At 26.8% G+C, this 14902-nt stretch overlaps 2 protein-coding genes across 7 annotated transcripts; both read right to left on the reverse strand.

The window, feature by feature from the left end:
* Nucleotides 1–1290: 1290 nt before the first annotated feature.
* LOC114170451 (formin-like protein 3) lies at nucleotides 1291–4460 on the reverse strand. 5 transcript variants are annotated; one of them, XM_028055924.1, is made up of 13 exons: nucleotides 4269–4460; nucleotides 3892–3963; nucleotides 3581–3664; nucleotides 2893–2988; nucleotides 2753–2812; nucleotides 2602–2679; nucleotides 2461–2520; nucleotides 2325–2381; nucleotides 2186–2245; nucleotides 2048–2107; nucleotides 1905–1949; nucleotides 1768–1827; nucleotides 1291–1626 (listed from the first exon to the last, which is right to left on the reverse strand). In XM_028055924.1, exons 1-13 carry the CDS (start codon nucleotides 4355–4357, stop codon nucleotides 1554–1556), a joined length of 894 nt encoding a protein of 297 aa, XP_027911725.1. In that variant the 5' UTR covers nucleotides 4358–4460; the 3' UTR covers nucleotides 1291–1553. The 5 variants fall into 5 exon arrangements, with proteins under 5 accessions (XP_027911725.1, XP_027911727.1, XP_027911726.1 ...); XM_028055926.1 differs by lacking the exon at nucleotides 2186–2245 and having other exon boundaries at nucleotides 1292–1626; nucleotides 4269–4458; XM_028055925.1 differs by lacking the exon at nucleotides 1905–1949 and having other exon boundaries at nucleotides 1292–1626; nucleotides 4269–4458.
* A 3276-nt stretch (nucleotides 4461–7736) lies between these two features.
* LOC114170654 (variant surface antigen D-like) lies at nucleotides 7737–12024 on the reverse strand. Of its 2 annotated transcripts, XM_028056176.1 has the most exons (8): nucleotides 11892–12024; nucleotides 10475–10557; nucleotides 9689–9778; nucleotides 9241–9307; nucleotides 9110–9174; nucleotides 8964–9045; nucleotides 8824–8897; nucleotides 7737–8012 (listed from the first exon to the last, which is right to left on the reverse strand). In XM_028056176.1, coding segments are annotated over exons 2-7 (342 nt in total). In that variant the 5' UTR covers nucleotides 10477–10557; nucleotides 11892–12024; the 3' UTR covers nucleotides 7737–8012; nucleotides 8824–8861. The 2 variants fall into 2 exon arrangements, 1 of the variants encoding a protein (XP_027911977.1); XR_003601117.1 differs by lacking the exon at nucleotides 10475–10557.
* Nucleotides 12025–14902: the final 2878 nt, after the last annotated feature.

Genomic DNA, 14902 nt, shown 5'->3' on the forward strand with positions numbered 1-14902 from the left:
TTTAAGGAAAATTAGGATTAGTTCCTTTTTGAAATTTTACCCCAATTTAGTCCCTTTACTTTAGAAATATGTGGGTTTAGTACGTTTAACCAAATTTTGTTAAGTCTATTTAACATGTTAAACACATTTCAAGATAGCATTTGAGTTTACTGTTTGACACATTTTCCTTTCAATGTTAGTTAAGAAACACATTTGAAACGTCAAATAAACTTAACAAAATTTGGCTAAAAGAACTAAATTTACACATTTCTAAAGGTGGAAGAATAAATTGATCCATAATTTTGAAGATAGACTAATTATAATTTTTACTTGTTCATGAAAAAAAAATGTAATTCTAACCTAATTGAACTCTTTCTAATCGATTGCATTGATTTGAGAGGTTCGATTGGTCTGTATTTGTCTTTCCTTTTAATTTAGAAGTGTTTTTATTTTAAGTTTTATCGAATTGTCAACTTACTTTACCTTGATTATCGATTAATAGATCAATGTTGTTAATTTTGAGTTCATGAACTCTACTTACTGAATTTTTATGTTTTCTTTTTCCATATTTAACTTTTAAATTTGTTTTTGTATTTTCAAATAGAAAAAAAAAACAGAGAACTTTCTTCAAATAAACACTCAAAAAAACTTCCATGTGCCCCTCTTGAATAAAATGATAATAAAATTATAAATATTGTCACTCACAAATTCTTTTTATAAATTTCTTAGTGTCTGCTAAACACAATTCAAATGCAATACACATTAAATAACTACTAAATATTATTTGAAGTGCAAGTTAAACCAACGTGTATACGATAAACAATTATTTTACATACTATATATTAGAATTAGTGAAGGAATAGTCTTGGTTAGATCAATATTACCTTCATAATATTAAATTATGTTCCACCGATTACATTAACTTCGTTAGCCAAGAGTGTAGAGTATTATATCTATACTTCATATGGCAAAGTTTGGAGAAAGTTTTGTATCTCGGAACAGAAGCTAAATTATAACAGAATATAATTCACTACTAAAAGAAATTTACTCTTAAGCCAATTTTGAAAATAAACTAAACTCACTAATTATCATTATTGTAATTAATCTCAATCTTAAAAGACATTTTCATATTATTTTTCCCATCGACGGTTCTTCTACATGTTCTGCTCTTTGTTTTTATTTTTTATCTTAATTCTCATTACTATTTAACTAAAATATATGATTTTGGACATTACAATCTAAAATATAATCTGAAATTGAGTTCTATAATGAATAATTTTGGAATCAAAATATCAGTCATTACAAAATATACTATGATACAAAAGTTATATCTTTAGCACAAAATTGAAGCATTAAAATTTATTACAATCCAATAAGCTCCACATCAATTTGTGATAATTCTTCATTTAAGAGAAATTCAAAAATCCATCTCACATTACACTAAGTGGTCGAAAAGATTAAAAATTGGTAAAAAAATACCTATAATGTTAAAAACACTTATTTTTATTTGAAGGATTAAATCATAAGCAATGCTGTATTATTGGACAATATTGTTACATTGTATTTGTCTTGAATTAAAGCTCATCGTGAAGCATTGTATCATTGTTTGTGACCATCTTTAAGGGATTTGAAGCAGATTCTTGAGTCCTGAAAAATTCATGAAAAACCCGTTAGTATTTTTATTCTCTCTTAAGTTCTTATACTATCTTGCCAAAAGAGAAAGAAAGAGTCAATAATTTATTTGATACTATTGATACATAATTGATATTTAAGTTATTAGCAACGTACTTTTGTAGTTGTTTATTAATTTGATTTTTTGGTGGAAATGGAGGTGGGGGAGCTGAAGCCCTACAAAAAAGAAAGAGTCAATAATATATTTTATATTGTTAATACATAATTTGAAGTTTAAATTTTCACGAACATACTTTTGTACTTCTATATTAGAATTGCTTAAAAGAGCCTCCTGAGTACTTTGAGATGGGGGAGAGGGTGTCCAAAAAAAAAAGGAGTAAATAATTTATTTGATACTATTGATACATAATTTATATTTGAGTTATTAGCAACGTACTTTTGTAGTTGTTTATTAATTTGATTTTTTGGTGGAGATGGAGGTGGGGGAGCTGAAGCCCTAAAAAAGAAAGAAAGAGTCAATAATTTATTTGATATTATTGATACATAATTGATATTTGAGTTATTCGCAACATACTTTTCTAGTTGTTTATTAATTTGATTTTTTGGTGGAGATGGAGGTGTGGGAGCTGAAGCCCTACAAAAAGAAAGAAAGAGTCAATAGTTTATTTGATATTATTGATACATAATTGGTATTTGAGTTATTAGCAACATACTGCAGTTGATTATTAATTTGATTTTTTGGTGGAGATGGAGGTGGGGGAGCTGAAGCCCTACAAAAAGAAAGAAAGAGTCAATAATTTATTTGATATTATTGATACATAATTGATATTTGAGTTATTAGCAACATACTTTTGCAGTTCTTTATTAATTTGATTTTTTGGTGGAGATGGAGGTGGAGGAGATGAAGCCCTACAAAAAAGAAGAAAGTGTCAATAATTTATTTTATATCGTTAATACATAATTTGAATTTTGAAAGTTTTACAAACATACTTTTGTACTTCTATATTAGAATTGCTTGAGAGATCCTCCTCCTGTGCTTGAATAGATGTAGATGAGGGAGAGGGTGACCTAGAAAAAAGGAGTAAATAATTTATTTGATATCATTTATACATAATTAATATTTGAGTTATTAGAAACATACATTTGCGATTGCTTATTAATTTGATTTGGTGGTGGAGATGGAGATGGAAGAGATGAAGTCCTATAAAAGGAAAGAAAAAGTCAATAATTTATTTTATATCGTTAATATATAATTTGAGTTTGGAATTTTTACAAACATACTCTTGTATTTGTATATTAGAATTGCTTGACAAAGCCTCCTCCTCAGCTTGAGTAGTTTGAATTGGTGGTGAAGGTAGAGATGGAATAGATAAAATCCTATATGAAAAAAATAAGCAATATACTTTTTATATCATTGATATATAATTGATATTCAAGTTACATACTTTTGCAATTCAATATTACAATTGTACCACATTTTTTTTTCTGAGTTGAACGTGAGATGAAAATGGAGAAGATAACGTCCTAGAATCAGTATTTTTTTTTTTTTTATCATAAATATATTATTGATATTTGTGTTACTATACTAACATAATTTCTTTTATATTATTGAAATGTAATTAACATTTTAGTTATTAACATCATACTTTACTTAAATAAAATAAATTACTTAACATGATCTATCTTAAGTTGGTGATGAAAATATAGAATGTAAAAGTCAATTTAAACCCTATTAAAATATTCAATAATTTTCACACTCCTCTTTTCTCTCGTAATTAATTATCTTTCGTTTTCTTTTCTCCCTCTTTCAACCTCTTCCTCCCCATTCTATCACACCAAACTCAATTAATCTCTCTTAAATACATTTAAAAAACTATGCATTCTTTTATACTTTCGAAACTATAATACTAAAATAAAAACAATAATAGTTATATATGAAGTTATATTAAGATATAGGGTAAGAACGTACGTTTCAATTATTATATCGGAATTTAGTATTTCGTTCTGAGTTTCGGTATCTGGAGGCGGTGCTTTGTCAGAATCTCTTTCAGTCCTTCATAGAAAAAAATAAAGTACCACAATATATTATTATACAAGGTAAGAGAAAAAGTATATTAAAATAATAAAAATCAATAGAGTGTGATTATTTGAATTTAAAATAGTAATTTAAAGTAATTGAACTAAAATATAATTTATTAAACAAAAAGAACCAAATAAAATCATTTTAGATACATGATAAACTAATAAAACTAATATTTCTGAGTTATTTTTGTAACATACGACTGGGTTCTTCCAGTTTGAGTTGGTGGAGAAAGAGGAGATGATGGGCGTCTCACATAATCACTTTGAGCACTGCATCAAAAGAAAATATTGTAAATACAATGATTCAATAAATATATATATAAATATATATATATATATATATATATATATATATATATATATATATATAAAGTTCTTTTGGTGTTGATCTTAGCTACAAATATGATCATCACATTGCTTTAAAAGATAAATAAAACCCTAATAATAATAAAATGTAACGTCTCTTAAGCCCATCAAACAAAATCATTCAACCATTTATATTTAAACCAAATTAGGGTTTATTGAAGGAAGAGATATATAACAATTAAAAACAAATGAGTAACAGTATTAATTACCTTATGACAGAAGTAGGAGAAAGATGATGCAGCATCAGTGATGAAAGAAGGAACGGAACAAACGCGATAAAACCCTTTAGAAATGCCATATCGGAAAAACGTTGTGAAGTTGTTTTTGTTGTCTGAGTATGATTCTTGTGGAGAAAAAATGAAGTGATATTTATAGATGATAGAATGCAAGTGGTGTTGGTGAAGAAGAGTCTGAGTGATGTGTAAAACTAAGTGTTTGGTTCTTAGTCTCAGATTTTTGTCTCTGCTTTTTGTCCTAATTGGAAATTCATATTCTAATTTGAAGATAAGTGAGTTTACATTATGAGCATAACAACTTCCATCTCCCATTCTTCTTGTCTTATATGGCCATCAAAAGTTTCAATGCTATTTCTTTGACTGAAAATTTTGTTGGAAGTTGACACATGTGTATTTAAACCTACTTTTCTCACTCAAAATTATGTAACAAGAAATTTTATAAGGGAAATTTTTCGTGTTAGAGAACGCGGAGTTTCCAGCTGAAAGACAAATATGTACCTTTGTTAAATAGACTTTTGGAAAACATTCTTCTTTTTATTTATTTTTAATGCATAGTTTTAATGAGTCAAGTTCCATTCTTTTCTCATGTTTGAACTTATATCAACGTGTTGAATGATTTACCGAAGAATGACAATCATTGACTGCAAAGCCAAGTAATGTGAATCCATTCTTTTTCTTAAGTTGTTTGAGAAGTTTCTCTTCATATTTAGGTTTTATACAAGAAATTCAACTTCTAATAATTTGACACAGATTAGTCATATCTTGTGATATATTGTTCAGACTTAATATAATGTCACAGTTTTTCACTAACATTTAAAACAAGCCATCAATAAATCCATATAAATGATCACTAACCACCATCAATATAAAATCCCTTTGAACAATAGTTTTGTAAGTTTTTTCTTTCTTGTTGAAAAATAATGGAAGCTTCTTATAATTAGATTTATGAAAAACAAATACAAATGTGAAATAATCACACATAAAATTAATAAGAAAGTTTAACCATTTATACTTACATCTCAATATTGTTACCTACTTTGAAATATATATATATATATATATATATATATATATATATATATATATAATAGGAGTTTACAAAAATCCTTAACTCACAACTCAAACAAATTTTAAAATATAAAATATTCATTGAACTCTTTTTTTTTCTCACTCTCCTTCTTTTTTGTAGTTGAAATATCTTACTGCAACATTTTAGTCCTATTATAATATGGTTAAAAAAAGCACCTATTATAAAAAAATGATATTTAGATTTAAGAACAGATATGAATTATGATAATATAAGTATTATCATACAAGTGTTGATGGCGTTTATCATACAAGTGTTGATGGCTCTTAATGTCGATTGAGGGGTCATGTATGAAATTTGATTCCATGTAAGTAGTCCAATGATGAGATGCTAGAGTAGCAACAAGTTCCACCAAGTGTATTAGATGCGTAATAGTATTAAACAAGTGTCATATCTATAAGGATTTGTTATAAGATCATCCAATATTTACTACCGAATTGAATGGAATAGTGTTTGTTGTAGGTGTGTATGATTATAAAAACAAATTAATCTAAGATTTGGAAATTATAATGATAAGTACATGCTAAGGTTAGATTTTTTTTTATCTCTTCTATTTCTAGTGTATTATTACTTATCTTTTATACTTAATATGTTATTCATTCAATATCTTGGAAGTACTTTAAGGTAGATCTAGGCTCATTCCTACAATCTACAACCTAAGAACTTCATACCCAGTGCAATTAATCCACTCCTAGTTGAATGTTATTGCCTTAAGTGTGTGACTTTTTTTCCAACTCACCTTTTAGATCATATGCAAGCCTCTAATAAGAATGAGTTGATTTGATTGGACAACAGTTTGAGACCAGTCTCCCAACTCACTCAAAACCATTGAAATAAAATGAGTTGTCAATTCATCCACACATCAAGCACAAATCAAATCACAAGATATTAAATAAAAGGACATACATAAATATCAAAGAGGCAGTAGTATAGAATCAATTACATTCAACCTCAAAACAGGAGAGTTTAACTACTCACGTTATAGAAAAAATTAAGCTTTAGGAGTTGTTGTTCCTCTCTCATGCCTCTCACTAAGATAATCTACTTTAGTACATAGAAATTTTCTAAAGAAGTTGAGAATGAGATGCTAAAAGTAAAGCCTTGTATTTATAGATGATTTTTGGCGATGCTCAGCTTCAGATTCAAGAACAAGGTTTTCCTCTCATGGTGGGTTTTCTATTCATCTCAACCCTCCGTTTTGGTGATCAACACTCAAGTTTTCCCTTTTTGGAGGATATCTTTGATTGCTCAACTCTTACTTTTGGTGCTTCGCATATAATTCCTTTTGAATCTTAAGACAGGTTATCTAATCCAACAATTGAATCCTTAGTATCATCATTAAGAATAGGTGAAAAAATAAATTTGTATTATTTTCATCTTCACATTTTACCTTTCACTTTCTCACTTAAAAAAATGAATTTATTATTTTATTTTTCATCAATATACCTAATATTTTTTAAAAATGTTAAGACTAAAAAATAATTTATCAAAATGTAATAAAAATTTGAAAGACATAATTACTAAAAAAATAAAATATGTTAATCAAGTCATGTCTCAAAAATGTTACAGAAGAAAACATATAGTATATGACTTCTCTTTTTTCATAAAAAAATAAATATACAAAAAACTTATAAGAGAAAAAAGTAATAAATATCAAACTAATATTTTTCAATCAAGAGACAAGAGAGTGTTACATTTTTATCTTAAAGGAGATAAGAAAACTGATGATAGATCAGAGTGACGAGAATGAATTTGTGTTTAACTTTATACTTTTTTCAAAAACAAAAAACAAAAAAGATATAAAAGAAGATATGCAAGAGTAGTAAATAAATATAATAAATAAAAAATTTAAAATGAGAGAAAACAAAAAAATATCTCAATAAATTTTATTATTCTTTATTATATTTAATTTATTGTTAACATTAAATATTATATTCTATAAAAAAATAAAATTCAATCTAAAAATTTTAAAAAAAATGTATATATTTTAAAAATAGTTTTATAAAATTTAAAAAATTTTGGGGCATGGCCCCCCTAATGCACTTCTAAGATCTGCCGTTGTATATAAGGTTTTGCAATAGCATATATCACGTCATAATATGTATTAGAATCAATTTTCTGTTTTGCAAAATTTATGGTGACAATATCATATATCGTCACAAAATTGTTCATAAAGTCTTTGTAATAAATTTCGAAATATGTGATTAATCAATTTTTTTTTTCGGAACTAAAATATACTATGATAGAAAGAAATTCAAATATGAATGCACTCTTATATTAAATATCGACTATGGTATCACGTATTATGTGAAGGATTCAAGTTCCTTTGCATTACACAATCATAAACAATTATATATTATTGTACAATCCAATAAGTTCCACACCAATTTCTACAATAACTTTTTATTGAAGGAAATTCAAATATCAACATCTCACACTCAACTCTTTCACAGAAAAAAAGATAAAAAAAATACACATAATGGTGTTAAAACACCTTTTTATTTCTTTCAATCATAAGCAACACTATATTGTGGTAGAATATTGTAACATAAGCTAATATTTCTCTCGAAGTTCATCGTGAAGCATAGTATCATTGTATGTAACCGTGATTTGAAGAATATTCTTGAGTCCTGAACAATCCATGTAAAATTAGTTAGTATTTTTATTCTCTCTTAATTTCTTATGATATATTATATACTTTTAACATAAAAGTCACTCTCATGCAAAATATATCACTCACATGTATGCCTGTAAATAGAGAGATAGAAAAATAAAATAAATAAATAAGAAAGATAGATAGATAAATAAAAATATATTAAACGCAATCAGAGAATAAAATAAATGAAAATGCATCACAAATCTTTTTCGGTGAAGACCAAAAAAAGTAATAAAATGAAAAAAAAAAGTACTCTTAAAAACAAATAATTTCATAAAAGAAACACACATGTAAAAGTAATAAATTAAATCTGCCTTAAGTAGAAAGTGAAGTAAGGTTTTAGAATTTTAATATTTGAGCATAGTCAAGTCCCTACGCTACTGGAAACCTTTTGCTTCCTTTTATAGTCTTAAAATTAGTAAAATAGAGGTACATATATGTGTAAATTTTTTTTATATGTATTACATTAAAAATAGAATACAATTCAAATAAAGTTATTGTCAAAGTAAATTTCAAAAGGAATATTGTGGGTAGCAATAATATGGAATTTATGGAAAGAGAAAAATTATGTAATTTATCAAAATGAAAATATCGATGTAGAAGAGGTTCATATTCCAATGTTAGTTTAATGACAAAAAATATAAGGGAAGGAAAATAAAAATTTCAATGTAGCAATAATGGTAAAATGAACTCTACTAATTAATTTTATAATAAATAACTTCAAAAAATGAAATAACAAGATTATAAAAGATGTTGCTTAAGTCATTAGCAACAAGCCTTAATACCTCTGGAGATCCAAATTGTTTGACACATTCTTCTAAATTTAAGCTGGTGGCGGTGAAGAGGGTGACTTCGACTCCTAATAAAAATGGTTAGTAATTTTATTTTTAATATGTAATTGATATTTAAGTTATTAGTGACATACTTTTTTCTCTTTTTGCTCTTTCGAAGTTGATGTATTCTTGTCTGCTTGTGTTGGTGACGAGGTTGAAGTAGTATCACCTTTCCTATTAAAAAAAAAAAATCAATAATTTCTCATAATAACTAATATCTAAGTTATTTACAACTTACTTGGAATTGCTTGAATCATCCTTCACACTTTGAGTTGGTGATGGAGAAGTGAGTGGCTTCGGGTCCTATTGAAAAGGGTTAGTAATTTTCTTTTTTATATAAAATTAATATTTGAGTTATTACTAACGTACTTCGGAAATTGATTGAGTCGTAGCTGCTTGTGTTGTCGACGAGGTTGATGTACTATCACTTTTTTTCCTAATAAAAGAAAAAGTCAATAATTTCTTATAATAATTAATCTTTGAGTTATTTCTCATATCAATAATATATAATAAAATAAATTAATATATTACATATTAATATTACTAATATTAACTTTATTACTAATAATATCAATAATACTAATACTAATAATAAGATATAATAGTAACATGTAATAATAGTAATAATAATAATAATAATAATTATTATTATTATTATTATTATAATATTAATATTGATTATAATTTTATTATTATCACTATAAATAATATTTTAAAAAAATTAATACTAATACTCATAAAAATATTATTACAATACTAATATTATCACTGCAAATAATATTATAATACTAATATTTATAAAAATATTACAACTTACTTGGTAGTGGTTGAATCGTCCGTTTGAGTGGATGCATCTTCGGTTTGAGTTGGTGATGGAAGGGGAGCAGGATGAGAATCACTTTTACTCCTATAAAAAAGAAGTAAAAAAATCAACTAACTAATTCTCTTTTCATTTCTCAATAAATTTTAAAATATATATATATATATATATATATATATATATATATATATATATATATATATATATATATATATATATATCAGTGAAAACACAAACATTATTATATATTCATATTTTATAATTTTTATAGTTAAAATCATAAAAAATATATAATTAATTTTTAAAATAATTATTTAATGTAAACTTAGAAAAATAATATATATATATATATATATATATATATATATATATATATATATAAAGAGTTTGTAAAATAACGGTTAAAGATAAAAGAGATTTTTAAAATAATAAAATTAAAAATAAATTATTTATAAAATAATTAATTTTTAAAATGATAATTAAAAGTAAAACTAAAAAAACAAATGTGGACATAAAAGAAACTATATCTTGGTATATTATTATAGATATATACTCAATCATTGATCTAATTTAAAGTCTAGATATTTTTATAGTAGATATTTTTAAACTAATTAATATATGAAGTTATTTATGAGAAAATTAATTAATTCAATTCATCAATTTCAAAAACGTTTTATGAAGTACAGTAAAAAGAAAAAGATGTTTAAATAAATATCACCAAAAATACCTAAAAACATAAATATAATAAATATTTTAGATATTAATAATGACATACATACATACATTTGTATTTTATACAGGAATTTCGTAGTAATACACAGTTTTTGAGTTTATGAGGTGGCGCTGTGGTCAGATCACTTTGAATGCTTCAAAAAAAGAAAAGAAAAATAGGATAATATTAGCTGTGGATTTTGATCAACATTCTTATAAAAATCAAAATAATATATTTAAAATTTATATATTTAATATTATTATCATTTCATTTAATAAAAATAAATACATAATTTAGTATAGTTATAACTATAAAAGAAACATGTTTAAAAGATTATTCATCACTTCTTCATATTCTTAACTCATCAATAATTGAATCATATAACTAAATCTTTTAGTTATTTTTTTCTAATGTAAATAACCATATTATCTGTAAAATATTTATCTTACATTTTATTAACGTGCATAGATTGATTCAAAAGTCTTCGCAAGCTTTCATTTCATTTATATGTGATGAACAATCAATTTCTCTTTTATTAATTTCTCTTTTATTAATTTAAAAAAAAGAATTATTCTTTTCTTTAATCAATATACCTCTTTATAAAAAAAGTTTAAGACTAAAAAATAATTTATCATAATCTAATAAAAAGTTAAGAGATATAATTACTAAAAAAACAATAATAATCAAGTTACAGTTAAAAACTCCCGCTATGAAAAATCACATAACATGTTATTTGTTATTTTATATTCATAAAAAATAAATATACAAAGGATCATGAGCTAAAAGATAGTACTAAATATTAAATAAATATTTCACTATCAAGTAAGACAAGGGAGAATGACTTTTTTTTCTTTAAGGATGGAGAGAAGATATGAAAAATGACAGCATAAATAATGAGAATTTTTTTTCTTCAATAACAGAAAAAAACATATAAGTGTGAGAAATAAGTATATGTTAAAAACTAATTCATCTATTACCCCTTCATTTGGCACAACAATTGGTTGTTTGTACAAAACCTCTTACACCAGCACTATTTAGATCCATATTTTTCAAACTTGGAATGATTAACATACATTCTTCGGTATGAGAGACTAATACATGTAGCCAAATTGATTTCAAAATCAATTTCTAATTATTTTGGCTTTCCTTAGGATGATATTACCTTAATTTAAGCCTTAATATTGTTTATATGTTTTAATCTAATTTTATTATTTATTAACATTAAATATTATACTTTATAAAAGAAATTAAAAAAAAATACCTACTTTTATTTCTATTGATTTTTCAATATATTACTACCTAATTTAAAAATATACATATAATTTAAAAAATTTAAAAATACATATAATTTAAAAAATTTAAAACACATAATTTAAAATAAAAATTCAAAATGTTGGGGGCCATGGCATGAAATAATATGAAACATATTAATTAGGTTTTCCTCTGAGATGTAAAAACATATCAGCTCTGATTCATCAATAATATTACCTTATGACAGAAGTCGGAAAATGATGATGCTGTAACCCTAAGGAAACAAGGAATGGAACAGTCACACACTCTACAAAACCCAAATTTACAAAAACGTTCTAAAATCTTTTTGTGTTTTGTTGTTGGAGTTTGATTCTTGTGGAGAATTGTGATTGTTAACAGAAATGAAGTGATAGTTATAGAGATCTTAGAATGCAAGTGGCATTGCTTAAAAATAATTTGTTTGCTTATTAGTCTCTTTCTTGTTTCAGCACTGTCCTTTTCGAATATTTTAACTCAAAATTAAGTCCAATGACATCATCATTAACACCTTTCCTCTCCAACAACAAAAGAACCAGTAATAATGCAGTGCCAAATTTTCAACAAATACTTTGATTATGTCAAAATCTAATTTTTTAGAGATACTAAATATATAAAATATATTAAAATTTAAAAAAAAATCAAATTATATATTAATTTATATAAAAAAAATATGGGGAACAAAACCTCCTTCGACCATCACAATTATCCGTCACTGCTATGAACTAGTTTTTGATTGGTTTATCTAATATCAAAATTAATGTATACTATGGTAATTCCTCTTGACTTTCACAAAGAAAATGTAATTATTTGTTTGATTGAACAATTTGATGCAGTTTGAGATGTATATTTAAACACAAATTGCTCAGTCAAATGATGTAAAAAGATATAAAAAGGGGCAATTTGTAGTGAGAACACAGATTTTGCAGCTGAAAGAAAATTAAATATCTTAGTTAAATAGAGTGATGGTAGCCACTGTACTTTTTATCTATCTTTATTGCATAGTTTTAACGAGTCAAGTTCCATTCTTTTCTTTTGTTTGAGTTCGTATCAACTAGTTTTCTCGAACTTTTTACCAAAGAATATGAAAGTGGTTGACTATGAATGAATGTGTTCATATATATCATAATCTCCCACTACATCGTCGCCAGTGACTCTTATTCTGTCTTGTATATAGCCAAGTAATGTGAACACATTCTTTTCACATGTTAGAGTTTTATTCGTTATTACTTTGGAAGAGGGAATATCTTCATCAATGAGAAGGGAATCTTTTATAAATTCTTCATGAAGTTTCCTTGTCTTATATTATGGTGAGATACGACTTTTTCCTGAGTAAAACTTTTTACAAAAGAAAAATGACAGGAATTAGGTTAAACATGACGCCATGATGAACCTTTACATTTTAATTTGCATACTCTTTTTGTTCTTTCGTTCTCTTTGAGAACATATAGGTCAAATTAAACATAATTCACTTAACTTGCATGTTAAACAGATTCAAATCTGGTCGAAGGTAGGTTGACTTATTATTAGTAAGTTGACCTATAACCTACCAATAATTCTTTTAGATTTTTATAATTTTTCACAAGGTTTTTATTATAATTATCTATAATTTTTAATTGTGTAGGTTCAAAATATGATTTTTTTAAAATACTAGAATGATGTTTAATAATGTTTAAATAGTTTAAATATTTAATTTATTTGTTTATGAAATTATATAAGTAGACACTTTAATTTTAAACTACTATCTCTATAATAATGTTTGGTAAAATAGATGAATATTTTAATTGTACTGTTGTAAAATAATGAGTTGAATTAATCTACTTTAACTTACTATAATAAATATATAAAATAATTTAAAAATATAAAACATCTTAAAAAGATTAACCCACAAACCCATGATAAGTCGAGCCGAATAACAAAATTTGTTGCTTACGAAAAGATAAGTTGAGTTAGAGTGCCTCATTTTCAATTCAATCCGTAGAGTCGTCAAAATGGGTTATAACCCGCGAGCCAACATCACGGCTTCAAGTCGGGTTGGGTTGAAAAAAATTACAAATTTCAATACGTGTTAAAAATGAACCCAACCCACTAAGAACCCGGCTCATTCGGGTTGAACCCATGATGAGTAGGAAGACCATACATGTTGCACACCTTATGATCAAGGAGGTGGAGTTACTAGAGCAATTCCGAGATATGAAGCTACAGGTGGAGGTGAGATCTGAGTTCATTAGATGTAGTACCCTAACTATATCTAGTGACTTATTGAGCTCAGTGAGAGAGAGGCAGTTATTGGATGCCAGTCTAAACAGAGTTAGAGAACAGCTTGGGTCAGATGAGGCTAGAGATTTTGCTTTGGGTGATGATGGTATACTGAGGTTTCAGGGTAGGGTATGCGTACCTGATGATGTCGAGGTGAAGAAGTTAATTCTAGAGGAAGGACATAAGAGTCGTCTTAGTCTGCATCCTAGCATGACTAAGATGTACCAGGATCTTAAGGAAACTTTCTGGTAGCAGGGAATGAAGAAGGATGTTGCACAATTCGTATCAGCCTGTTTAATATGTCAGAAGGCGGAGGTGGAGCATCAAAGACCCGATGGGAACCTACAACCCTTGGAAATGCCAATGTGGAAATGGGACAACATCTCCATGGATTTCGTGACCCATTTGCCACGGACTTTTAGAGGGCACAACACCATCTGGGTGATAGTGGATCGATTGACCAAGAGTGCTCATTTCTTGGCGATGAACTTAAGGATGTCCATGGCTAAGTTAGCCCAACTGTACATCAAGGAAATCGTGAGACTGCATGGAGTACCTTCGAGCATAGTTTCAGACAGGGATCCCCGGTTTACTTCGTGGTTTTGGCAAACCTTACAGGATGCTTTGGGAACCAAGTTGACCATGAGTTCAGTCTACCACCCTCAAACGGATGGTCAGTCCGAGAGGACGATCCAGTCACTTGAGGACTTATTACGAACATGTATAATGGATCACTTGGGTGCTTGGGATGAAGTGTTACCGTTAATCGAGTTTACCTACAAAAATAGTTTCCATACGAGCATTGGCATGGCACCGTATGAGGCCCTTTATGGTAGGAAGTGTAGGACCCCTCTGTGTTGGTACCAAGATGGGGAAATAGTACTTGTGGGACCGGAGTTATTGGAGCAGACTATAGAGAAGGTGAGGATGGTGAGAGATAGAATGCAGGCTTC

Source organism: Vigna unguiculata, chromosome 11 (assembly GCF_004118075.2).
Source record: "Vigna unguiculata cultivar IT97K-499-35 chromosome 11, ASM411807v1, whole genome shotgun sequence".
NCBI lineage: Eukaryota > Viridiplantae > Streptophyta > Magnoliopsida > Fabales > Fabaceae > Vigna > Vigna unguiculata.

Coding starts and splice junctions, on each gene's coding strand:
- LOC114170451 (XM_028055924.1), bottom strand. CDS start 4,357: ATGGCATTTCTAAAGGGTTTTATCGCGTTTGTTCCGTTCCTTCTTTCA. Junction 2,680..2,752: donor ATTAATAAGCAATCGCAAAT/GTATGTTTCTAA, acceptor CCTTTTTTCTAG/GTCACCCTCTCCCTCATCTA. Junction 2,246..2,324: donor CAAATTAATAATCAACTGCA/GTATGTTGCTAA, acceptor TTCTTTTTGTAG/GGCTTCAGCTCCCACACCTC.
- LOC114170654 (XM_028056176.1), bottom strand. Junction 9,175..9,240: donor CGACTCAATCAATTTCCGAA/GTACGTTAGTAA, acceptor CCTTTTCAATAG/GACCCGAAGCCACTCACTTC. Junction 8,898..8,963: donor AAGAGCAAAAAGAGAAAAAA/GTATGTCACTAA, acceptor CATTTTTATTAG/GAGTCGAAGTCACCCTCTTC.